Here is a 23,995-nt window from a genome sequence, read left to right on the forward strand (position 1 = left end):
ACCGATATCCACCCCTCCCTTCCCTTACTCAGACTCGCCAGGGACAACCCCTTACACCTTCTGATCGGTGCATCTATGTCTTTTCTCTTCACATGTCTGAACCATCTCAACCTTGATTCCCACAATTTGTCCTTCGCAGATTCCAGTCATACCTTATCCCTAATAACTTCATTCATAATCATGACCTTCCTGGTATGCTCACACATCCATCTCAACATACTCATTTCGGTTATTTTCATCTTCTGGATATGGGACTTTTTGACAGGCCACCACTCAGCCCCACACAATATATTCGGTCTAACCACCACTCCGTAGAACTTGCCCTTAAGTCTAGGAGGCACATTCTTATCACACAAAAAACCCGAGGCAAGCCTCCGTCTCATCCACCCCGTTTCAATACGATGAGTAACATCCTCGTTAATCTCTTTATTGCCTTGAATAATAGCCTCAAGATACTTGAAACTATCTCTTTTGGGATGACTTGAGTACAATCTTCACTTCCACTTCTTCTTCACGTAACCCATCACTAAACTCGCACTCCAAGTACTTAATTTTTGACCTACTCAACTTGAAACCTTTAGACTCAAGAATACAATTAAATCGTTCGCTTTAAAATTACGATCTCCTATCTAGCGATTACCATTTTCTTTTTCAATAGTTGTTCTTTTTGAGTTAGATTTTTTTTTGATTTCGTATGTAAATGATACTAGCAGATAATATCTCAAAATGCATATGAATAATTAAAGTGTCATTAATTTTAAAAGTTATATTCTCTAAATACTGTATCTTTAATATAGAAAGGACACAATACGAAGAAGCACGAATAACAATGTTATTATGCAAGAAAAGCAAGAGAAGCTGAGTTTCCTCTAATACCTCTTACATAGGGTGTGTGTGGCATAACTGAAAAATATTTTCCGTCAAAAATATTTTCTTGGAAAACAAATAGTAATCTTATTCCTTTTTCGGTGTTTGGTACGCAAATTAAGGAAAATAACTTCTCAAGAGTATTCATAAATAATTTAGATATATTAAACATGAAGTCATAAACTTTCGAACCAACAACTTTTCGAACCCACAAATTTCATAAACGTACGAATCGCTAAACTTTTGAAACCACGAAATTTCGAACCCGTAAACTTTATAATTTCTAAACCCGTAAACTTTCAAACACATAAAACTCTGAACTCATAACTTTGGAAGTTGTAAAATTTCGAACCTGTAAACAGAAAGATGAAAAAACTAAAACTGAAAATATATAAAAAAATATTTTTTCCCGGGGGAGGGGGCAGGGGGGGGGGGTGATGCAGAAAAAGTAAAAAATAGAAATTTGAAATTACAAAAAAAAAAGTAAAAAAAAAACTTTTTCTTTGTGTTGGGTGGGGGCATTAGGGTAGACTGCCTACATCACACCCCCTTGGGGTGCGGGTGAGGCCCTTACCCGGATTGTGCGTGAACATGAGATGCTTTGTGCACCGGGCTACCCTTTACTTGTGTGTGTGTATATATATATATATATATATATTTATTTATTTATTTAAGTTCTTTTATGGCCACTTCAATATTTACACGGAAATGAACTAAAGTATCTTTGCATGAATGCATTTCATTATGGTTACGGCGAAATACCCATAGAACTATGCCAGATCGGATTAGAGATTCTAACACTACTAGGCTAATTTCTTACAGTTTCATACTTCAACAATTATGAGCAATAGTCCTCACTGATTAGACCAGTGGGCAGTCGCCATAGTCCAGTCCTGTCCAACTTACGACTGGACTAGAATAACAAATCATGACCTTAGGCAATATTGGGCTAATGGCCTCGTTCCAAATTCGAACCTAAGTACAGGACGGCGTATTGGTGGTGACATAAGGGAAGATTCTAGTGCAGTGACAAAGGAATTCAAATTACTTTACGCTATACAAGTTCAAATCCTAATCTGACATTTTAGTAGTACTTGAGATGAAAAATTAAGCCACGTGCATTTTGAGTTCTCGACCCAATAGACACGAAACGATGGTCTTTTTTTTCTTCCCTGCAGAAAGGTTTATAATCTTTATAAAAGGTTGTGATTTGCTTGATGACTACGGCTTCCTCTATTTTTTCCCTCTAAAAGTCGCTAATGAAAGTTCACTTGAATTTTAGTTTCCTCCTTTTTCAAGGGTTTTCTTTCTACCTTCCTAGTTTGGTCAAGCCAGAGTGTTGATCCTCAGTCTATACATATTCTAACAGTTTGGGAGTTTAAGTTCTATATGCATTATACAAACTTGTAAAATATGTAATTGCAAATGGTAAAGCCGAACACAAGTAATGTAGTAAAGGGGAAAATTGGAAGGTGCCCAACTGTTGCTTGCGGAAATGATTATCCATCTTGTAATCTTGAGGTTATTTTGCTTTCGTTATTTCTCCTTAAGATTTTAAAAGGTGACAACTTTTTATGACTCTTTGAATGAGGGAATAAACGTAGAGGGATTGGATTTTAGAAGCGGGCGGGCCTGTTAACATTCAGGAAGACTTGACAAGGTCAAAGTCTACGAAAATGATTAATCAATTGTTATAGTATTATACTATTTCTGATGACAAGAAACAGGGCACCAAACTACCACTTGAGTTGAGTTGCTAGTTCTTCATGTGCTACCAGCCCAATATTTGTTGTTTTTGGTAAGTACGACCAACCGAATATTTATTAAAAATTTATTTCTTGGTAAACCATGTTTTAAAAATTAATTTGGTACGCATGTTACTCTGCTGGTTTTTCTTTCTTATGACTGAACAAATTGCCTATGCCATTTCAAGCATCTCGCAGAAGCTTGAGGTCCTGTTCTCTGGTTAGTGATCATGATTCTATGTCCAGTCCATTCTATTTTCTGGTAAACTTGCCATTTTCTCCACCATTGATGTTTCCTATTAATGCATTTTCATGTTTTTGCTGCTTTATTATTGTTATATTTCTTTAAACTCAGAGGATTTAACCTTGAAAAATGTCGGCTTATGGATTCCTGGATGAAGGTCCTTCTTACGAGGTATCGTGTTTAATTCTGTGACTTTTGTAGCATAAGTTTTGTTATTACCATAATCATCATATCATCATTAATATTACTATCATTAGATTAGTGCTTCTGATGTTATTAAGCCTGTAAGAAAATTTTGATTGGAAGTCCATATGATGCAGCTTTATATCTTAGTGAGGATTACATATCTTGCAATTTATCTGAAAGTGGCCTTTGATTTATCTTAATTGATAGTGGTTGTTTTCTTTTGATTCAGTAACATGATAATTGTCTAACAACTGACACAGATAAGCTTAGGGACCATGATCATGATGCTGTTAACTACGCTAGCCACACTCTCTTAATTAACAGTTAACAACTAAGTCATTTCATTAGTTTTGCCATCTGGTCTTTAGCTACATCAAAATCTGATTAAAGATCTGCTCTTAAGCCTTTCAATAAGCACCTATTCGGTCATAGTACATGATGAGATCAACTTCCTCATGATTTCTAAAGCTAGGGGAAATTTGTCAGTATTTTAGAAGATCTGTGTAATTAAAAGTTGTAAAGAAAATGGAGAGTATTAAAGTTTTTGCCAATTCATCTCTTAAAGCATGATTAACCCATTTGAAGAACTTCAACGCAGGTCCAATTCTCAGAAGATGAGAATGAGGATGTGGTTCGTGCTATTGAACTCTCTCTTCAAGAATCTCAGGCAAAGGAAATAAACATGGGTGGTAATGATGTAGCCTTTTCATCTCACTTTTTAATGCTAAATTCTGTCCTAGTAAGAAGTTAGTATATTTAGCTCAACCCATATCACAAATTTGGAGCTTCACTTGGTTATTTTTCCAGAACTATAAATGCTTAACAAAGTTCTCTTTCTAGGCAAGTAGTCTCATATATAAGTTTGGTCATTTTTTGTCAGACATGGAGTTTCCCCAGATTGATGAAGTAGAAGAACTTGCACAAGAGTTGGAAGAAAGCACATTATCTTCTACAGATTTAAGGTAAATATGGCCTGTGGATCAACCTCTCATTCCCTTGTTATTGCAGTATCATTCCTTCATTTTAATTAAATTTACTCTTTATGGAGACGAGATTAGGCTTCAGACCGACTTGTTTATCTGCCATAGATTCGACAAAATCATGTAGATAATGAGACGGTTTTTAATCTTCATCAACCATCGTGCTACTCAGTAAATCTGCTGTTAAGGATAACGAATTAGACTCTGAGGATGCGGAGTCTTATAAAGGAGGTGATCAAGATTTGAATATAACGCAGTGGCTGCAGAAATAATTCATAATCCTGATCCTTGAACATTTAGTATGCACAACCAACAGATTTGGCTGAACACTTCTTTACAGATTTCACTAGTTCCATGTTTTTCAACCTGTTGAAAACATGCAATATTCCATTAAGTTCATGATATATTGTCTATTTCCCATTAGGATGTGGGGGATCATGTCTCTATGAGCACATGGCCCGAAAATAGGATTACTTTTTCGTATACTAGTTCATAGTTATCCTTCTAAATTTATGGCAGCAAAGCTGGTATAACTGTTTCGCATGTCACGTTTATGTAATTTTCCTACCATCTCCAGTTTGCCGCAAGCTGATTAAGATCAGACATCTGTTTACTAAAGCTTTACCTCATTACAGTGCCAGTACTGGAGGCATAGAACTGGAATGGTGGAAACTTTTCAAGGATTTTAATCCATCTGTCCCTACATCAAAGTAAGTGTAACACAATCAAGTGCTTGTACAGAAATATATACAATTAGGTATTTAGTTATCCATGCGAAGAGAATAAAATCACGCTTCTATTTGTTGTAAAACTAGTTCTTCTGGGAACTAGTTTCTTGAGAAGGTTGTTAATCCTCAATTTTGGAAATAATAGCAAGCAGTATAAGAAAGTAAAGCAGTTCATGATTAATAAATACATTTTCTTATCTTTAGCTTTAGCTTTCCAGGTTTCATTATCATAGTGGCATTCTGCAGTATATTTTACCTTAATTATTCCATTTAATCAAATTGGCGTTGGCTTTCTTTTCTGATTTTGAAGGGGCACTTCTTGGTGGAGAAAGAGTAGCAAGCAGTGCAATACACTTGTTTGTGATGTTTGTGAGGAGCAAGTTTGTGTTCCCTTTCCTCAAATGTCTTTCCTCTTTTGCACTTTGTAATCATTCTTTCTTGAAGTAATTTATCCTTGTAAAATGTAAAGATGATTATAAAGTTTCTGGATGAGTTAACTGATGCTTCTATTATGTTTGATTATTGCCTTTTAACATCATAAATATTGGTACAGATTTGCTCGGCGTGGTTAAGGTGTACCTACTGGGGCCAAACTTTCTGTCAAAAGCACACATCTGATGGAACCCCCTGCTGCTGCGCCTGTTCTAGATTTAAGGTTTTCAAACACCTTCTATATTAGATTGAAGCTGTTCCTGATTGAATCTATGTTCATTAATAAAATGAAAGTCAATAATGAGCTGAGCTTTGTTGAGCCTGAAGCACTAAAATTTCCCTTAATATCTTCTAACTCAGCCTTTCAAATTTAATCCCATCATATAGAAGGATTTATAGACATGCATATAAATTGGATATGCCATGATTCACAGACAGGAATGAGTTGATATTTAGCATAATTAGTTTACTATGATTTACTATAGCATGTTTCAAAAAAATGGCTAAGAATCTTTAAAAACAAAATGCAAACTAATCTTTTTAAATAAATCAATCTCTAGCAATTGCATGATGAATATTGCTGAATAGCAAAATACACAATGAGCTTTCTAGTTGCGAGACTGGCTTTATGCAGTAATAACAGATGTCAAGTTAAATATATACCTCCTTTAAATTTATTTTACGGTTGCTCAACTTATAACATGTTAACTGAGAACTTACTCACCTATTTGCAGATAGGAGATATGAAGTATATCACTCTGAGTGATGGTCGAAAACTTTGCCCTGATTGTCGTCATACAGCAGTGATGGATCCTGAAGACTGTAAGCCCCTTCTCGATGAAGTGCACAGATTTTTCAAAGGATTAAACATGAAAATCAGATATTACATTCCAATTCTGTTAGTAGATAACGACGAGATTATCAGAATCCATAAAAAGGTGCGTTGAAAATGTGTCAACATTATCAAGAGGAATTCTATTACTTCCATCACATCTTTTAGTAGTAATAGCATTTGATTGGTTTCACAGAACCTATTTGGATCGACGCTTTATGAGAAATTTGAATTGGACGCCGTAAATTATGTGAGTACATCTGTTTCTGTTACAGTTCTGTTAGATGGGTTGATGCATTCTGCAATGGAATGAAAGTTAATACAACTTTTATGGTACGCAGTCAGAGGTGGATCCAAAATTTCAACTTAATGCTTTTAACTTTTATATTCTCACTATTGAACTCAATGGATTTTTGCAATTATGAGTTTAGATTTTAATATTTGTAGAAACTTCATTGATTTATTACATGTATATATATTCTCCGAGTAAAGAAAGTTGAGTTTTGATTATATATTGCATCTGCCTCTGTACACAGTGAATGTGATCTACTCTTTCATTTTGCATTCAAATCACTTATGCTAGGTGACAAGGTCAACACAAAAGGGTAAAAGTATTGAAGTGGTGAAAGAAGTAGAACAACTGCTTCCAGGACGCAAAGTGAAAGCAGTGCTGCTTTTATATGGCTTTCCAAAGTAATCTTCTTCTAGACTTCTATATTTTCACATAGGTGGTATTATGATGGATTCAGTTTAGAACTCCAATCAATTTTCATTTGGTATTTCTGAGAGAGTAAATAAGAAATATATCCCATGCTCTTTATGTAGATAGGATAAGCAAACAAGCTATTTCAGTTTTGATCTGTTCACGGTCTTCTTTCGATGCTATGACTATGAGATATCAGATATGCTGCCCAATTCGTTTATCTGCAAACGTTTGCATTTTAAAGTGAATGTGCATTATGGTATTCTAATTAATGAACATCACAAAATTTTATTTTTGATAAACATATCCTAGAATAGTAAGTATCACCAGTTGAAGAAGAGAAACTGATCTAGATCGTAGTAGAGATGTTATCAATTTTTAAAGACGAAATATTTCTGGAACACTAACAGCCATTTCCAGCTATTGTTTTCACCCAAGGGTAGGTTCTTACAAGCTAATCTTCCCATGATGTCACCAAAATTGTGACAACTAAGAAATATTGAATGGCTATCAGCAGGGTTTCAGATGTTGCTGTCCATGTTCTATCCATTAGTGGTCTGGTTTTCTTGACTTAGATTGAAGTTAATAAAGATATACCCTTTTTTTTACAGAAATAATTTGCTTCCAGTTTCATAACGAGTTCCCTACTTTAATATCATGGTATGCAATGGTCTTTGTAAGCAGGATAGCATTGGGAGCAACTTTGGCTCATGAAATGATGCACGCTTGGATGCGGGTTCAAGGTGGTTTCCAGCTCTCTACTACTAAATTAAAGCTTGTTGCTTTTGTCTATTTAAACTAAAAAGAGTCTGAATTTTGTATATAAACTATGCGTAGAATTTTTACACCATCAGGTTAAGTTGACCTACAACAATATGTAACTCTTTATTACAAACCTGATTTGGTAACTGGAAGCTAGAGTAGTAACCTGTTATAGCCGGCTAAATTATGTCAGTATATATAACTTAAATCCAACTAAAATAAAGGAAAGCAAACTTGTGGAAAACCACATTCCTCATGAATCTACCTTTTTAGTTCAGCAAAGGAGAGAAGAAACACAGAAATGTCCTTCTCCCCTACTTTCCCTCCTATCGAGAGGAAATTTGATCACTCTTTTTTAACAATTTACCTCTCATATTTATAGGCTATCCAGGACTGCCCCTACCCATCGAAGAAGGTCTTTCCCAAGTTATGGCTCACAAGTGGCTAGAATGGCAATCTTTTGCTGGTGATGACTACATGAAAGGTACAAGTGATAAAGCTCAGTTCTTGAGAAATCTGAAAGAGTTTCTGAAATATGGCATAGAAAAAAGACATTCCGAGGCATATGGTCATGGATTTAGAGAAGTGAAATGGGCAGTTGAACGTTATGGTTTAAGATACACACTGGAGCATATAGCTCGTGCACGAAAGTTACCTAAATGACTAATTACTTCTTAGGTGACATTGTTAATCTTTGTGCTAATTCGTTGATCATTGTCCAAGAATATCTCAGGTTTATTCAGTCCTGAATTAATGTCTATTTAAGCAAGATAGTAGAAATGATTTTCATACATAATTGATTCTTATTTCTGAATGCAATGATGTTTAAGTTTAATCTAAGAAACAGAAGACTGCAAATTCGAAATGGTTAACGTCCCTATGTTGAGCTTCAGTAGTCAATTGCCACGGCAGGGTGCGATCAATATCATTAAGATACAAAGTGTATGAGTGTATAGCCTCCTCTTCCATACCCAACTATTTTATGTGCAAGTTTGGGGGACAGCAAGCAAAGAACAAAGTGAAAATAATATCTTAGGAAAATAATCTTTATGCTGAAATCATTTTATGTTGAATAGTTACTAGACATATTTTCCAAGGAAAACCCTTTTCATCAAAGTAGGAGAAATGACTTCTCTCCCTTGAGTGCCAAAGTTATTTTTCTTAAAATTATCTTGAACTATACTCAGTAGCGGATCCAGGAATATAAAGTCATGGGTGCTAACTGATAAAAATTACGAAAGAAGAGGAAAAAGAAGTTTAATTATGGATGCTCACTCAATATTTATCTAAAAGTTTTTATAATTGCCTGAGAAAATTTACTAAACAGGGTAATGGGTGCTTGAGCACCAACAATTGTTCATGTAGATCCGATATACTTGATAATGCTTAGACGTTATTATTAATCTTTTAGTACTCAGAAATTTCATCAAATTACACTCTAATTTGCTAATATTATTACTAACTTTTATTATATATTTTTCCAACAAATGTTTTATAAAACGCAAGAAAATATCTTTTTACGGAAAACACATTTTTCAGGGAAAATAACTTCCGTAACAGACGCATTCATTATTTTCCTTTAGTTATTGCTAAGTTTTCATTATCTTAATTTCGTTAGGGAGAGTAGCCTTTTTTGTCTTTTCCGCAATAATGTCCTTGTCTCTCTAACTTCAAATTGGCTTTTTTCTTCTTTCTAAGAGTCAAGTCAGTCAACCAAAAACCGAGTTTTTTTCCCATTTTTCTGTTACGTTGCTTTTCTCATAACGTCCCATTTACTTTCTGGAAATTTGATGATATCTCCATTAGATACTACATTGACTTTTGGCTCTACAAGCAATTCGGAGAAACTTGGATTATTTATTTAATACCACTTAGGTAGATTGCCTGTGAGGACCCTATAATAAAATAACCTCAAAATGAAAAGTTTAAAGAGAACCAGTCCACTTAAGAAATAGTTTACAAACTGAGCTCGTAAAATATCGAAAATAGTAACCGAACAAGGAGTAAAGTAGTGAAGGTAAAAAGGAATGTTTAAAAATTATACGTGCACAAATAATTAGTCCTTGTAATCTTGAAGTAAATTACATTATCTCATGTATCTGTTTTCCGTCGTCACTTTTCATTGAGATTTTAAAAGGAGACTTTTTGTATTCTCTTTTAATGAGAAAAAGAATCAGAAATATGAAAAACGTAAAGTGATTAGAAGCTGAACTGCTAGTAACATGAAGCAGACTTTGTTTATAACTTTTATGAAGACTTGAGTACGACATGGTCAAAGTCTTGGGAAATGATTAATTAATTGTTATATTATATACTATTTCTGATGACAAGAAGCAGAACACAAAACTACCACTTCAATTGAGTTGCAAGTTCTTTATGTGCTACTTGCAGAATATTTGTTGTTTTTTGGCAAGTCTTACCAACCGAATACTTGTACTATAAATTTATTTCTAGGTAAACCATGTTTTAAAAATTAATTAATACACCTGTTAATCTGCTGATAGCCTAAGGCCCTAAGCCATTTCACGCATTTGGCAGAGTTTGGGATCCTGTGCTGTGGGTACGTAGTGGTCATAGCTTCTACTTCCACTCCATTGTATTTTCTAGTAAACTTGTCATTTTTTTCCACCATGGATATTTCTTATTAAAACATTTTCATGTTTTGCAGCAGTACTGTTATATTACATTAAACTCAGAGGATTTATTATTATTATTATTATTATTATTATTATTATTATTATTATTATTATTATTATTATTATTATTATTATTATTATTATTATTATTATTATTATTATTATTATTATTATTATTATTATTATTATTATTATTATTATTATTATTATTATTATTATTATTATTATTATTATTATTATTATTATTATTATTATTATTATTATTATTATTATTATTATTATTATTATTATTATTATTATTATTATTATTATTATTATTATTATTATTATTATTATTATTATTATTATTATTATTATTATTATTATTATTATTATTATTATTATTATTATTATTATTATTATTATTATTATTATTATTATTATTATTATTATTATTATTATTATTATTATTATTATTATTATTATTATTATTATTATTATTATTATTATTATTATTATTATTATTATTATTATTATTATTATTATTATTATTATTATTATTATTATTATTATTATTATTATTATTATTATTATTATTATTATTATTATTATTATTATTATTATTATTATTATTATTATTATTATTATTATTATTATTATTATTATTATTATTATTATTATTATTATTATTATTATTATTATTATTATTATTATTATTATTATTATTATTATTATTATTATTATTATTATTATTATTATTATTATTATTATTATTATTATTATTATTATTATTATTATTATTATTATTATTATTATTATTATTATTATTATTATTATTATTATTATTATTATTATTATTATTATTATTATTATTATTATTATTATTATTATTATTATTATTATTATTATTATTATTATTATTATTATTATTATTATTATTATTATTATTATTATTATTATTATTATTATTATTATTATTATTATTATTATTATTATTATTATTATTATTATTATTATTATTATTATTATTATTATTATTATTATTATTATTATTATTATTATTATTATTATTATTATTATTATTATTATTATTATTATTATTATTATTATTATTATTATTATTATTATTATTATTATTATTATTATTATTATTATTATTATTATTATTATTATTATTATTATTATTATTATTATTATTATTATTATTATTATTATTATTATTATTATTATTATTATTATTATTATTATTATTATTATTATTATTATTATTATTATTATTATTATTATTATTATTATTATTATTATTATTATTATTATTATTATTATTATTATTATTATTATTATTATTATTATTATTATTATTATTATTATTATTATTATTATTATTATTATTATTATTATTATTATTATTATTATTATTATTATTATTATTATTATTATTATTATTATTATTATTATTATTATTATTATTATTATTATTATTATTATTATTATTATTATTATTATTATTAATTTATCGGTTAAATCTATTTGAAATTTTTGAATGCACGGCCAGTCATCAGAAGATGAGAATGAGGATGTGGTTCGTGCTATTAAACTCTCTCTTCAAGAATCAAAGGGAAAAGAACTATACACGAGTGGTAAGGGCCATTAATGATGTTGCCTTCCCATCTCGCTTTTTTAAGCTAAATTTTGTCCCAGTAAGAAGTTGGTATGTTTAGTTCAATTCCATAAAAAATTCAAGATTTTGGAGCTTTGTTTGGTTATTTTGTCAGAGCTATAATTGCTCAAAAGGTGTTTCTTTATGCAAGTAGTCTTATACATAGATTTGGTCACTTTTTCAGATATGGAGTTTCCTCAGATTGACGAAGTAGAAGAACTTGCACAAGCATTGGACGAAAGCACATTATCTTCTACAGACTTGAGGTAAATATGGCCTGTGGTATCAACCTCTCATTCCCTGGTTCTTACAGTATCCATTCCTTTCATTTTAATTAGATTTACTCTTTATATGGGAAATGAATATTTCCATCTACCATTTCCTTATGTCACATATTTCTGTAATTGTCCTATTTACCTCCCCTTTGTTCCGAGCTGATTAAGTTTAAGATCAGATAGTATTTGTTTACTAAAGTTTTACATTATTACAGCACTAGTACTGGAGGCAGAGAACTGAAATGGTGGAAACTGTTCAAGGAGTTGAATCCCTTTGTCCATACATCAAAGTAAGTGTATAAGAGAGTAAAGCATTTCGTAAATCCACTTTCTTATCTTTTATTTTCCAGGTTTCATTTTCACAGTGTATCTTATACCTTAGTATTTTCTTCTGCACACCATTTAATCAAATTGGCATGTTTTCGTGATATTGTAGGGGCAATTCTTGGTGGAGAAAGAGTAGCAAGCGGTGCAATATTCTTGTTTGTGATGTTTGTGAAGAACAAGTTTGTGTTCTCTTTTCTCAAAAATATCGGAATGTGTTACCTCATGTTTCTACTATGTTTGATTACTGCCTTTAACAGATTTGCTCGGTGTGGCTAAGGTGTACCTACTGGGGACAGATTTTCTGTAAAAGGCATACATCTGATGGAACTCCTCAGTGCTGTAGCTGTTCAAGATTTAAGGTTTTTAAACACCCTTCTATATTATTAAACAGAAGATGTTCCTCGTTGAATCTATATTCATTAAAATGAAGTAAGGTCAATATGAGCAGAGCTCAGTTAAGCCTCATGAGGCACTAAAGTAACTAGACAATCCTGTTTTCTTAACCTTTCAGATTTTAATCCCATCATATATATATATATATATATATATATATATATATATATATATATATATATATATATATATTGGAGTGTGACGATCCACAGACAGGGATTCGGTTAATAATTAATACTAGTAATTAGTTCACTATAGCCCTTAGCATGTTTCAAAAACTGGATGAATACTAACCTCTAAATTAGTTTGAGAATTATTAAAAATGAAATGCTAAGTAATCTTTTTAATAAATCAATCACTAGCAATTGCATGATGATTTCTGAGTAGCTAACATACACAATGACCTTTCTAGCTGCAACACTGGCTTTACTTTCAATGATATTAGATGTCAAGCTAAATATATCAACAACTACTCGGGTTATAACATGTTAACTGAGAGCTTACTCACCTATTTGTAGATAGGAGATATGAAGTATATCACTCTGAATGATGGTCGAAAACTTTGCCCTGACTGTCGTAACACAGCAGTGCTGGATCCTAAAGACTGTAAGCCCCTTCTTGATGAAGTGCACAGATTTTTCAAAGGATTAAACATGAAAATCAGATATTATATTCCAATTCTTTTAGTTGATCAAAAAGAGATGATCGGAAACGATGACAAGGTAGGCAGAGCAGGTGTTTACATTAGCAAGAGGAATTCTATTACTTCCATCACATTTTCTAGTAGTAATAGATAGCATTTGGTTGGTTTTGCAGAGCTCGCTTGGCTTGACTGTTTATGAGAAATCTAAATTGGACTCCGTAACTTATGTGAGTACATTTTCTATTAGTATAAGTTTCTGTTAGATGGTTGATGTCTTCTGTTATAATGATTAATGAGTAAAGTTCAGTAAAGTATACAAGAGGTGGATAAACCTTGCTATCTATGGTACGAAGTGATGTACTCTCTCATTTTGCATTCAATACACTCATGCTAGGTGTCAAGGTCAATACAAAAGGGTGAAAATATTGAAGTGGTGAAAGAAGTAGAGCACCTGGTTCCAGGACGCAAAGTGAAAGCGATGCTGCTTTTATATGGCTTTCCAAAGTAATCTTCCTCCAAACTTCTATACTTCATGTAATAAACAATCACAAAATGCTATTTTGAATAAACATATCCTAGAATAGTTAGTAACTTAGTATGAAGACAAATTGATCTAGAGTAGTAGAGATGTTACTCATTTTGCATTAAGACGAAATATTGCGTGATTCACAGAATGTACCACAAAAATCTGCATTTTTAACAGCCATTTCCACCTATTGTTCTCCCGCAAGGGTAAGTTCTTACACGTTACTCCTCCCACAATGCACCTAATTTGGGACTATATTCTATCCATTTGTGCCCCTGATGCGCTTGACTTAGATCTAAGTTAAGACAAATGTACGTAATTTGATTCCAGTACAAGAGGAGTTGTAATGAATCCCCTACTTTTATTTTATTGTATGCATCAATGGTCATTGTAAACAGGTTGGCTTTGGGAGCAACTTTGGCTCATGAAATGATGCACGCGTGGATGCAGATTCAAGGTGGTGTCCAGCTTTTTACAATGTTCTCTAGTTGTTTTTGCCTAATTTCAACCAAAAATAAACTAGCAGAGAACAGCATACCTCATGAATCTACCATTTATTCGACTTTTCTCTGATATGTATAGGCTATAGAGGGCTGGCCCTAAACATCGCAGAAGGTATTTGTGAAGTTATGGCTCACAAGTGGCTAGAATGGCAATCTTTTACTGGTGATGACTTTATGAATGGTGCAAGTGAAACAGCTCAGTTTTTGAGAAATTTGAAAGAGTTTCTGAAAGATGGAATAGAGAAAAGCTATTCTGAGGCATATGGTCATGGATTTAGAGAAGCAAAATGGGCAGTTGAAAGGTATGGTTTAAGATACACACTGGACCATATAGCTCAAACACGCAAGTTACCTGAATGACCTATTTTTCAGTCACTGTAGCTTTGTTTCTATGTTAATTCATTCATCTTTGGGTGGCAACTAATGGCTCTTGGATGAACATTGCTGCGAAACACTTGTAAAAGAATTTATGTACATAAATTTGTGACTCCAAAGTCTGGTCCTGAAAGATTTGGCTAATACAAATTGGAGTGAGAAAAACCTCCTGCAGTCTGTGAAAACTCAACACAGGCACCCTTTCATATGCATATCCACCAACCAAGATTTCCCTCTACGATCATGATGTTTTGTACTTCAATACCACACAAGGGAGAGTGATTTATGTGGTGTCCAATTTTTCGCGTGCACAGATCATAGAAGGACCTGGTTCTTCTATGTGTTCCTTATACTGCTGTTACGGAATAATAAATGCGGAAAGTAAAGAACATAATTATTTTTACGTGGAAAACACCTGGCTCAAAAAGTGAAAAAATCACGATCTACTACCCAGTAGGATTTTTTCCAACACTTCACTAAATCACTGAGCCAAAAACAACATTTACAAAACTCTTTGTAAACCTAAGGATTACCTCTAACCCTTTGTGGCAACCAGCCTCTAGCTGTTGCGACAACTTCAAGTTAACTCTAACTTGAATACAACACTCAGAGTACCTAGTGCAATTGCTTCTAGATAAAGCTGAAAGGTACAACTCAGAAGCCCTACTACAATGAAATTAGACTAAAAGACAAGCACTTGGAACTAGTTCTTCTATCTAGTTCATGTAGATTCAGGTTCGCACACATGAATCACACAGGAATTGCTTGCAAAATGCCTTGTTATTTTGCTCTCAACTCTCTTTTAACTTCAGCGTTTATGCGTACCTGTAAAATGAGAACATCCTGCAATATATAGAGTTAGTAGAATAGGAAATAACTAGAGTTCTAATGTTATACTCTTCCCTCGGTGGAAGAGTTCTGGTTATCTTCAACTTCTAACTCCTCCCTTATCTAGGATAGAGTTCTCTTCGAGTAAGGAGTCATTCTCGCTATCACTTATGCAACATTTTCGTTCAGGAGATATAAAATATAATCACTTAAGCTTATCTCTTTCACGTGCATGCCTTGTGCTTGAATCTGCCTGTGTCTGTGAACATTATGTATGGACCTGATTCATGCTTGAGTTTCTTTGTCAATCATCAAAACAAACTTCACTTAGGCCAACAAATTCTCCCTTTTTAATGATGACAAACTCTGTGATTTTCATAAGCATAAGCCCTGTTTCAACTCAGCTCAACATCAATACATGTTAGAACACTTTCCAGTTTAAAGTCATAAATCATCAAGGACCAGGTTTATTAGGTTATAAACATCACAGTCCAAAGTAAAAAGCACAACCTATCTTCCCCCTTTTGGCATCATCGAAAAGTTGCATAATCATGTTAGATAACCATATTTTAATAGATATTACTCATGGCCACTGGGCTACTTCAAATGCAATCATGGAATCAAGCATCATATATCAATCTAATGATATTAGCTATCTAATAAGCATCAACAAACAGTTAGAGCACAAAAATAGTTGATTAACATTGATACTAGTCATCCACAAAGCATAAAGAAAAATAAAGATATTGGATCATGAGCAAAAAGAACAAAACAAAATCCCATCCGGGTCACTAGTTTGTCTAACTAGGCTAGGAAGGTTTCAAGGCTGGGAAGGACCAGGTTCTTGGTTTCTGGCCTGAAGTAGCTTTAACATATCATGAAGAATGCCTTCATTCTTCTCCTTTTCCTTTGCAAGCTCAACCCTGAGAACATCCCTCTCAGTTTCTACTTCAGCCAGCCTGTTCTTCAGCTTCTCAATCTCAGCATCCTTAGCTCCACTTTCTTGCACCAAGGCTCTTACTTTGTTGTTCACATGCACCTTCTTGGAGCCTTTAGCAGCAGCATGGACTTCATAGTCACAAGCAGTCAAGGTGTTTGCTCCAAAATGATCCTTGCTTTTACTAACATCCAATTTCTTGAGGGGTACCTTGAAGTAAGCAAGTACAGCCGTGAGAATGAAACGATAGGGTATGTCATGAGTTTTGGTACCAGTTAGAACCCTATCAAGAAGTTGGAACCCAGGCCAATTGATCTGCCTCCCACTATCCAGGCATTCTATAAAGACCAGGTCCATGAATGTGGCAATGTGCCTTCTTTCCTGCCTGGGCAGCATAACCTTGTTAACAAATTCAAACAACACTTTGTGGAGTGGCTTCATCTCACTTTTGTATACAGCCTTGGGCTGAAGCTCTTCCTCATTGTCAGCAAACTTCCTTGTAATGGCAAGTGAGGTGGGGAGATTTTCTAGGCTTGGCCATTTTAACTTTTTATAATCATTGTACCCTTCAGCACGTACTCCCAAAATTTCTCTCAATTCTTTGTCATCAAAGCTCACAGTTACCCCCTTTACCACACTGGTCACTCTGTCATTTTTTATCTCACAATTTGCTATGAACTCCACAATCTCAGTTCTGGCAAGTTTTCCATCCATCTGAAGGACCATGTCCTTCCAACCCTGCAATTGTAGTTTTTCCAGCAGCATCATCATGCCTGCCTTCCTCCTCCAAGTCCCTGAGTAGTCTACCCTTCAAGATGGTTCTTTTCCCAAACTTAACCATCTTGTCCTGCTCTTTATCAGATTCCTCTTCTTCTTCACTCTCTTCTTCCTCCACCACTTTCACTTTTCTAGACTTCATGGCAGACCTGGTTCTTTTTGCCAAGGTAGAAGGCTCTGTAGACTTTGTCTTCGAAGGAGACTTCTTTTTGGAAGTATTTATTTTCTTTGCCTTTGGAGTCATAAACCTCCACATCTTCTGCCTCCTATTCATCACGAAGGACAGGGCCCATCTCCTCAATTTCAACTGCCTCATTAGGCTCACTCACTTTCTTCTTTCCCTTTGCAGCATCTTTTCTTTTACTTTCTTTCAAGGCCTTTTCAGGTTCAACCTCACTCTGCTTCTTCCGACTCCTTGTAGCTCTTTCTCTTGTGGGAGGAGTCTCTACATGAATAGAAGAGGCAATCTTTCTCTTCTTGTTTGCCCTAGCAGTTTCAAGGAGTTTAATTCCTGAACTCTTCTTTCTTTTTGGATTATAGCTGTCAAACACGTGTTTCAGTAGGTCTTCGAGGGGTTCCTGTACTGATGGAACAGGTTCTTGAACATTCTTCCCTAACCTAACCAACCCCTCAGCAGCTTCTCCAGACCCACTACCCCCTTTTTCTCTCAAACTTTCTTCCTCTCCAGCACATTCCTCACTCCACACTACCATAGCTCCCGTTTCTTCAGTCAAACCAACAGGAGTGGGTGAAGATTCAACCACTCCTTTTCCCATTGCCCTCACATCACCTTAGCACCCTCACTCTTTTTTTCTTTTTTCTTTTTATTTTTACTTTCCAGTTTTCCAGATTCAGTTATTTCAACCCCAGCCATAGTTCCTACCAAAACAAATCTATTTTTCAGATTTTCAGCAACCTCAGAGATTGTTTCAGATGTAAATTTTGGACCAGATGTTACCTGCTCTGTTTCAGATGAAATAGTTTCTTCCCCCTCAGTTACAGACTTAAAGGAATCTTCAGATTTTTGGGGTTCTTCTGCCTTACTTGACCTCAATTGCTCATTAATTTTCTTGATTTGTTCTACTCCAATGATTACTTTGCGAGCAAACATCTTGAATCTTCCTTTCTTAGAGATAGGTGTGGTTGAGGGTGTAGTTGAAGGTATGGGTATGGATAATTTGAGTGGTGATGAGGGATTTTCAGAGATGTTATCCATTGATGGATAGATGATGAGAGAAGATGAGTATATGTGTGTTAAGAAGATGAGAGAAGATAGAGAGAATTATTTGGCGGCTGGAAATTTAGAAGTGAAGAAACAGCTAAGGCCAAATCAATATAAAGAGGGAGAATTTAATTGGGTAACGTCAGCTTTTTCAGAAGCTCAAAAGTCTAATCAAACTGGGAGTCAGTTTGAAAAGACGTTGAGGACTCTCCTTTGAATCTAGGCACTTATTGCGTTTTGGGACTCTCTTTGGGTGAAACTGGTTCATTTTGTAACGGATAAGATCAAGGAAGATTAGGATTAAATGGGACTCTCCTTTTGATCATAATCCAAATATAATTATTTCAAAATATGTAGAGTGAAAAGTACGTACCAAGTAATCTTGATGAACCAAGTTCTTCACTGAGAAATCTTTTGTGTAAGTCTGAATTTTCCAAGAGAATAAAGATAATATTATTAGAGATTAATGAGACATTTTAGCACAAAAAGAGTATACTAGTGAAAGTATGAGACTGAGCAAAATTTAATCTAATTATGTACAAAATTCACAAATTATCTAGCCATTTTTTTTTGAGTTAGAACTGGTTACTTTTAGGTGATCTTAATCATCTCTAATTCTAACATGTTCCTTTTAAAGTATCTCTACTTATAGCTTTTGTGAAGATGTCAGCTATTTGCTTGTCAAAAATATAAAATTCTATAGTGATCAAACCCTTTTCATAGTTGTCCCTCAAAAAGTGATGCCTAACATCTATATGCTTAGTTCTTTTGTGATGAACCGGGTTTCTTGGTCATACTAATTGCACTAGTGTTATCACAAAATATGGGAATACAACCTATATTATTTCCAAAATCCATTAATTGTTGTTTGATCCACAACAATTGAGCACAACATGAGGCAGCAATAACATACTCAGCTTCAGCAGTAGATAAGGCCACCGAATTTCGCTTTTTGGTGGCTCAAGACACAAGACATGAGCCAAGAAAATGTGCCATACCTGAGGTGCTTTTTCTATCCACAAGAAAACCTGCATAATCAGTATCAGCAAATCCAACTAAGTTGAAATTACTACCTTTTGGATACCATAGATAAAGGTCAGTGGTGCCTTTTAGGTATCTCAAGATCCTCTTGACAGCAGTCAAGTGAGACTCCTTTGGATTTGCCTGAAATCTAGAACAAAGTCCTACACTAAAAATAATGTCAGGTCTGCTAGCAGTGAGATATAACAAGGAGCCATTCATTCACCTATACAACTTCTGATCAACAGATGAACTAGGTTCACCTACATCCAATTTTGTGGTTGTTGCTATAGGAGTGTCAATTTCTTTGGAATCTTCCATTTTAAAACTTTTAAGCAACTCTTTCACATACTTCTGTTGATGGATCATAGTTCCATTTGAATTTTATTTAATTTGTAAACCTAAAAAGAAATTAATCTCACCCATCATACTCATTTCAAATTCACTCCCCATTAGTTTAGCAAATTCTATACTTAACTTATCAGTAGTTGCTCCAAAGATTATATCATCAACATATATCTGAACTACCAAGAGATCTTGCCTTTTTCTTTCAAGAATAAAGTATTGTCAATTTTACCTCTCTTGTAACCATGCTCAAGCAAGAATTTTGATAGTCTTTCATACCATGCTCTTGGAGCCTGCTTGAGCCCATATAGTGCTTTTTCAAGCTTGTACACATGATCAGGACATTCCTTGCTTTCAAAGCTTGGAGGTTGCTTGACAAACACTTCTTCCTTTAGATAGCCATTGAGGAAGGCACTCTTGACATCCATCTGATGGAGAGTGAATTCCATTTAGGCAGCAAAGGCTATAAGGAGTATAATTACTTCCAATCTTACAATTTGAGCAAAAGTATCATCATAGTCTATGCCATCCTCTTGACTATATCCTTGAACCACCAATTTTGCCTTGTTCCTTGTAACTGTTCCATCTTTGTCAAGTTTGTTTCTCAAGACCCATTTTGTGCCAATTATTGATCTGTCATTGGGTCTTGGTACCAGATACCAAACTTGACTTCTCTCAAATTGGTTGAGTTTATCTTGCATTGCATTCACTCAGTCTGCATCCTACAAAGCCTCAACAATATTTTTAGGTTCAATAAGAGATAACAAAGCATAAAAAGCACAAAGATTCTTCAAAGAAGATGTGGTTTTGATTTCAGAGGTTGGATCAGTAATTAAATGGGATGAAAACTTTGATACTTGTAAGGTTTCACAACCAGTTGGTTTTTCCTAGATGTTCCTTCAATGTTTTGTTGCTGAGGAACAGGTTCCCTCGAGGTTTGAGGATCAATTTCTCTTAGTTCAGTTCCCCCTATCAGGTTGCCCTGGGTGGAAGGACCTATTCCATCACCTGTTCCTTCCTCTGGTGCAGCTTCAGTCCGGGCTATGGTTTCATTTGAGTTTCTTACTATCCCAATTGCTTCATCATCATGTTCCTACCTCTCAGAAAGAATGTTAGTTTCGTCAAAAATCACATGTACACTTTATTCTACACACATAGTTCTTTTGTTATAAATCTTGTAAGCTTTACTATGTGAAGAATATACCAAGAACACTCCCTCATCATTTCTGGGATCAAACTTACCTAGGGAGTCTTTACCATTATTGTGCACAAAGCACTTGCATCCAAATGCCCTAAGATGGGATATATTTGATTTTCTCCCTTTAAGTAACTCATAGGGAGTCTTCTCAACAAGAAGTCTAGTCATGCACCTAATTATGATGTAGCATGCAGTGTTCACAGCATCTGCCTAGAAACTATAGGACAGTTTACTAGAAAGAAGCACAGTCCTAGCTATTTCTTCCAATGTACTATTATTTCTTTCAACTACTCCATTTTGTTGTGGAGTCCTAGGAGCAGAAAAATTATGATTTATGCCATGCTCATCACAAAATTCAGCAAATTTAGCATTCTCAAATTCAGTACCATGATCAGACATAATTGATGCAAGTTGATTACCTAGTTGTTTCTGAGTTTTTCTAACAAAAGAGGTGAAACATGCCAAATGCTTCATCTTTAGATATTAAAAACAATGTCCAAGTAAACCTAGAGTAATCATCAATAAGCACTATAACATATCTCTTACCACCCATGTTTAGTGTTCTCATTGGACCACAAAGATCCATATGGACCAGTTCCATCGTCCTGGTTGTGCTTACCATTTTCTTGCTTTTGAAAGAGGATCTTACCTGCTTCCCCCTTGCACAAGCCTCACAAACTTTATCTTCCTTGAACTTAATGTTAGGCAGCCCTATCACCAAGTTCTCGGAGACTAGTTTGTTTAGTTGGCTTAGACTAGCATGTCCAAGTCTTTTGTGCTAAAGGAGGGGATCATTATCCAACACACTTAAACAAGTAAGTTCATTATTTGAAAGTTTGGACAGATCCATAACATATATGTTGTTCACTCTTTTTCCCTGCAGAACTATCTTATCAGTGGTAAGATTAATCACAAAGCATTTTGCAGAGGAGAATGCTACCATGTTACCTCTATCACACAATTGTGATACATTTATTAGACTATACTTCAGTTCATCTATCAAGTAGACATTCTCAATAGAGTGAGAATCAATCTTACCTACCTTTCCAACCCCAATGATCTCACCTTTCTTCCCATTTTCAAAGGAGACATTACCTCCTTTAAGGTCCTCAAGTGAAAGAAACTTGTTCTTGCGTCCTGTCATATGCTTTGAGTAGCCACTATCTATGTACCATATTTGGCTGCTCCCCTTCACTTGGACCTGCAAAAGGAAATCATGGGTTAGTCTTAGGAACCCAAACTAGCTTAGGTCCCTTTCTATAGGCAAAAGGGTGAATCAAATTCTTTTTAGCCCAACTTGGCAGCCTATTTTTCCCTTGAACAAAATCTTTATTCTTTTGACTTGCCTTTTCTTTTGCAGTGCATTCACTTTTATAGTGACCAGTGTTACCACAGTGTTCTTGTTCTCGGGAAGTGTAAGATACTTGCTTTTGGGATCCCACTTAGGTGTAGGGTTCCCAAAGCTAAGTCCTCTTCTGTTGCTACTATGGTGTTCTTGTAGCCATGAAAGTGCATCAGAAGACCTGTTCCATTTACAAGTTTTGTATAGTTCATGCTTGACCTTGCTTAGATCCTCCTTTAGAATTCTTACTTGTTCATCTCTCTTGTACAATTCATCTTTTATTTTTCCTACATTTTCTTCTAAAGTGAGTTGTGTGTGATCAACTGTCTTTTTGCCTGTTCCTAGTTTCAATTTTAGATTTTCAGATCTAAGCTCTAGGACAGTTGTGTCAAGTGCATGAACCTGATTCTTCAACACAATATTTTCACATACAGTTTCACTAGCCCTAAGTTCCAGGTTTTTGCACTTAGCCTTCAAAATCACACATTCTTTAGACATCCATTTCGTTATTTACATCCTCAGATTCATCAATTAGCTCTAGTAGCAACTAAGATAATCTTTCTTTAGACAAAAAAATAATCTTGTCTTTGCGATGAAAGACACTTATCTCAGTTTCTTCATCAGATTCTCCAATGGCCATAAGTGCTCGTTCATCCTCATCATCATCATCTGAGCTTTCTCCCCAAGCAGCGGCCATAGCCTTGGTTGATCCTTTGTTGTTGCTTTTCTTGGGTTGAACATGTTCCTTCTTCCTGTTCCTTCGTTTAACTCTTTCCTTCTTCCATTCAATTTTTCACAAAGGACAGTTTTTGATGTGATGATCAGACTTTCCACACTTGTAGCAGCCATCATTGGTTTGCTTCTCATGAGCTTTTGCCTTGTTGTAGCTTCCACTTCTTGAAGAACCCTTTCCTCTCCTCAGGTACTTCTTGAAGTCTTTGGTGATCATAGCCATTTCATCATCTTCCATATCAGAACCTTCAGTGATTCTGAGTGCCAAGCTCCTTTCCTTCTTAGATAAATCCATCTTCATGGTTTGTATCCTAAGTTCATAGGCAGTGAGATTTCCAATCAATTCATCTAGTGGGAGAGTGGCAATGTTCTTTGACTCCTGGATGACAGTGATCTTGCTTTCCTAAGTGATTGGCAAAATCCTAGTAAGTATCTTCTCAACCCTCTCTTCTTCAAGAATAATCCTTCCAAGAGATTTTAGTTCATTTGTCAGTGTAGCAAACTTTGTGTACATCTCTTGAATGGTTTAACCATCCTTCATAGCAAAGTTCCCATACTAAGGGTACAATAAAGTCCCTATAGATCTCTTCACTTGAGTAGTTCCTTCATGAGCCACCTGTAGTGTGTCCCAAATTTGCTTAGCAGTGGCACAACCTTGGATTCTGCTGTATTCATCAGGACCAAGTCCACAAACAAGCCTTTTCTTGGCTTTAGCATTCTTCTCCCACTTCTTCAAATCCTTAGCAGTGCAATCCGCTCTTGTCTTTGGCACATCTACTCCTTCAGTATTTTCCTTCA

At 34.0% G+C, this 23,995-nt stretch overlaps 2 protein-coding genes across 9 annotated transcripts; both read left to right on the top strand.

Moving 5' to 3' along the window:
• Positions 1-2,513: 2,513 nt before the first annotated feature.
• Positions 2,514-8,252, top strand: LOC107764305 (protein DA1-related 1). Of its 7 annotated transcripts, none has more exons than XM_075238733.1 (13): positions 2,514-2,665; positions 2,801-2,832; positions 2,968-3,027; positions 3,641-3,731; positions 3,923-4,004; positions 4,658-4,732; positions 5,061-5,130; positions 5,304-5,405; positions 5,917-6,120; positions 6,211-6,264; positions 6,598-6,707; positions 7,399-7,460; positions 7,862-8,252. In XM_075238733.1, the coding sequence occupies exons 3-13, from the start codon at positions 2,986-2,988 to the stop codon at positions 8,140-8,142; spliced, it is 1,173 nt and encodes a 390-aa protein (XP_075094834.1). In that variant the 5' UTR covers positions 2,514-2,665; positions 2,801-2,832; positions 2,968-2,985; the 3' UTR covers positions 8,143-8,252. The 7 variants fall into 7 exon arrangements, with proteins under 7 accessions (XP_075094834.1, XP_075094830.1, XP_016438351.1 ...); XM_075238729.1 differs by having other exon boundaries at positions 2,515-2,665; positions 2,801-2,874; XM_016582865.2 differs by having other exon boundaries at positions 2,525-2,665; positions 2,801-2,874; positions 7,402-7,460.
• A 3,359-nt stretch (positions 8,253-11,611) lies between these two features.
• Positions 11,612-15,008, top strand: LOC107797823 (protein DA1-related 1). 2 transcript variants are annotated; one of them, XM_075238735.1, is made up of 10 exons: positions 11,612-11,734; positions 11,939-12,020; positions 12,245-12,319; positions 12,466-12,535; positions 12,614-12,715; positions 13,268-13,471; positions 13,566-13,619; positions 13,787-13,896; positions 14,317-14,375; positions 14,501-15,008. In XM_075238735.1, exons 1-10 carry the CDS (start codon positions 11,638-11,640, stop codon positions 14,779-14,781), a joined length of 1,134 nt encoding a protein of 377 aa, XP_075094836.1. In that variant the 5' UTR covers positions 11,612-11,637; the 3' UTR covers positions 14,782-15,008. The 2 variants fall into 2 exon arrangements, with proteins under 2 accessions (XP_075094836.1, XP_075094837.1); XM_075238736.1 differs by having other exon boundaries at positions 11,666-11,805.
• Positions 15,009-23,995: the final 8,987 nt, after the last annotated feature.

This window comes from Nicotiana tabacum, chromosome 19 (genome assembly GCF_000715075.1).
Source record: "Nicotiana tabacum cultivar K326 chromosome 19, ASM71507v2, whole genome shotgun sequence".
In the NCBI taxonomy this organism is placed as follows: domain Eukaryota; kingdom Viridiplantae; phylum Streptophyta; class Magnoliopsida; order Solanales; family Solanaceae; genus Nicotiana; species Nicotiana tabacum.

Coding starts and splice junctions, on each gene's coding strand:
- LOC107764305 (XM_075238733.1), top strand. CDS start 2,986: ATGTCGGCTTATGGATTCCTGGATGAAGGTCCTTCTTACGAG. Junction 6,708..7,398: donor CTTTTATATGGCTTTCCAAA/GTAATCTTCTTC, acceptor GGTCTTTGTAAG/CAGGATAGCATTGGGAGCAA. Junction 7,461..7,861: donor CGCTTGGATGCGGGTTCAAG/GTGGTTTCCAGC, acceptor TCATATTTATAG/GCTATCCAGGACTGCCCCTA.
- LOC107797823 (XM_075238735.1), top strand. CDS start 11,638: ATGCACGGCCAGTCATCAGAAGATGAGAATGAGGATGTGGTTCGTGCT. Junction 12,021..12,244: donor TTATCTTCTACAGACTTGAG/GTAAATATGGCC, acceptor ACATTATTACAG/CACTAGTACTGGAGGCAGAG. Junction 13,472..13,565: donor TGATCGGAAACGATGACAAG/GTAGGCAGAGCA, acceptor TTGGTTTTGCAG/AGCTCGCTTGGCTTGACTGT.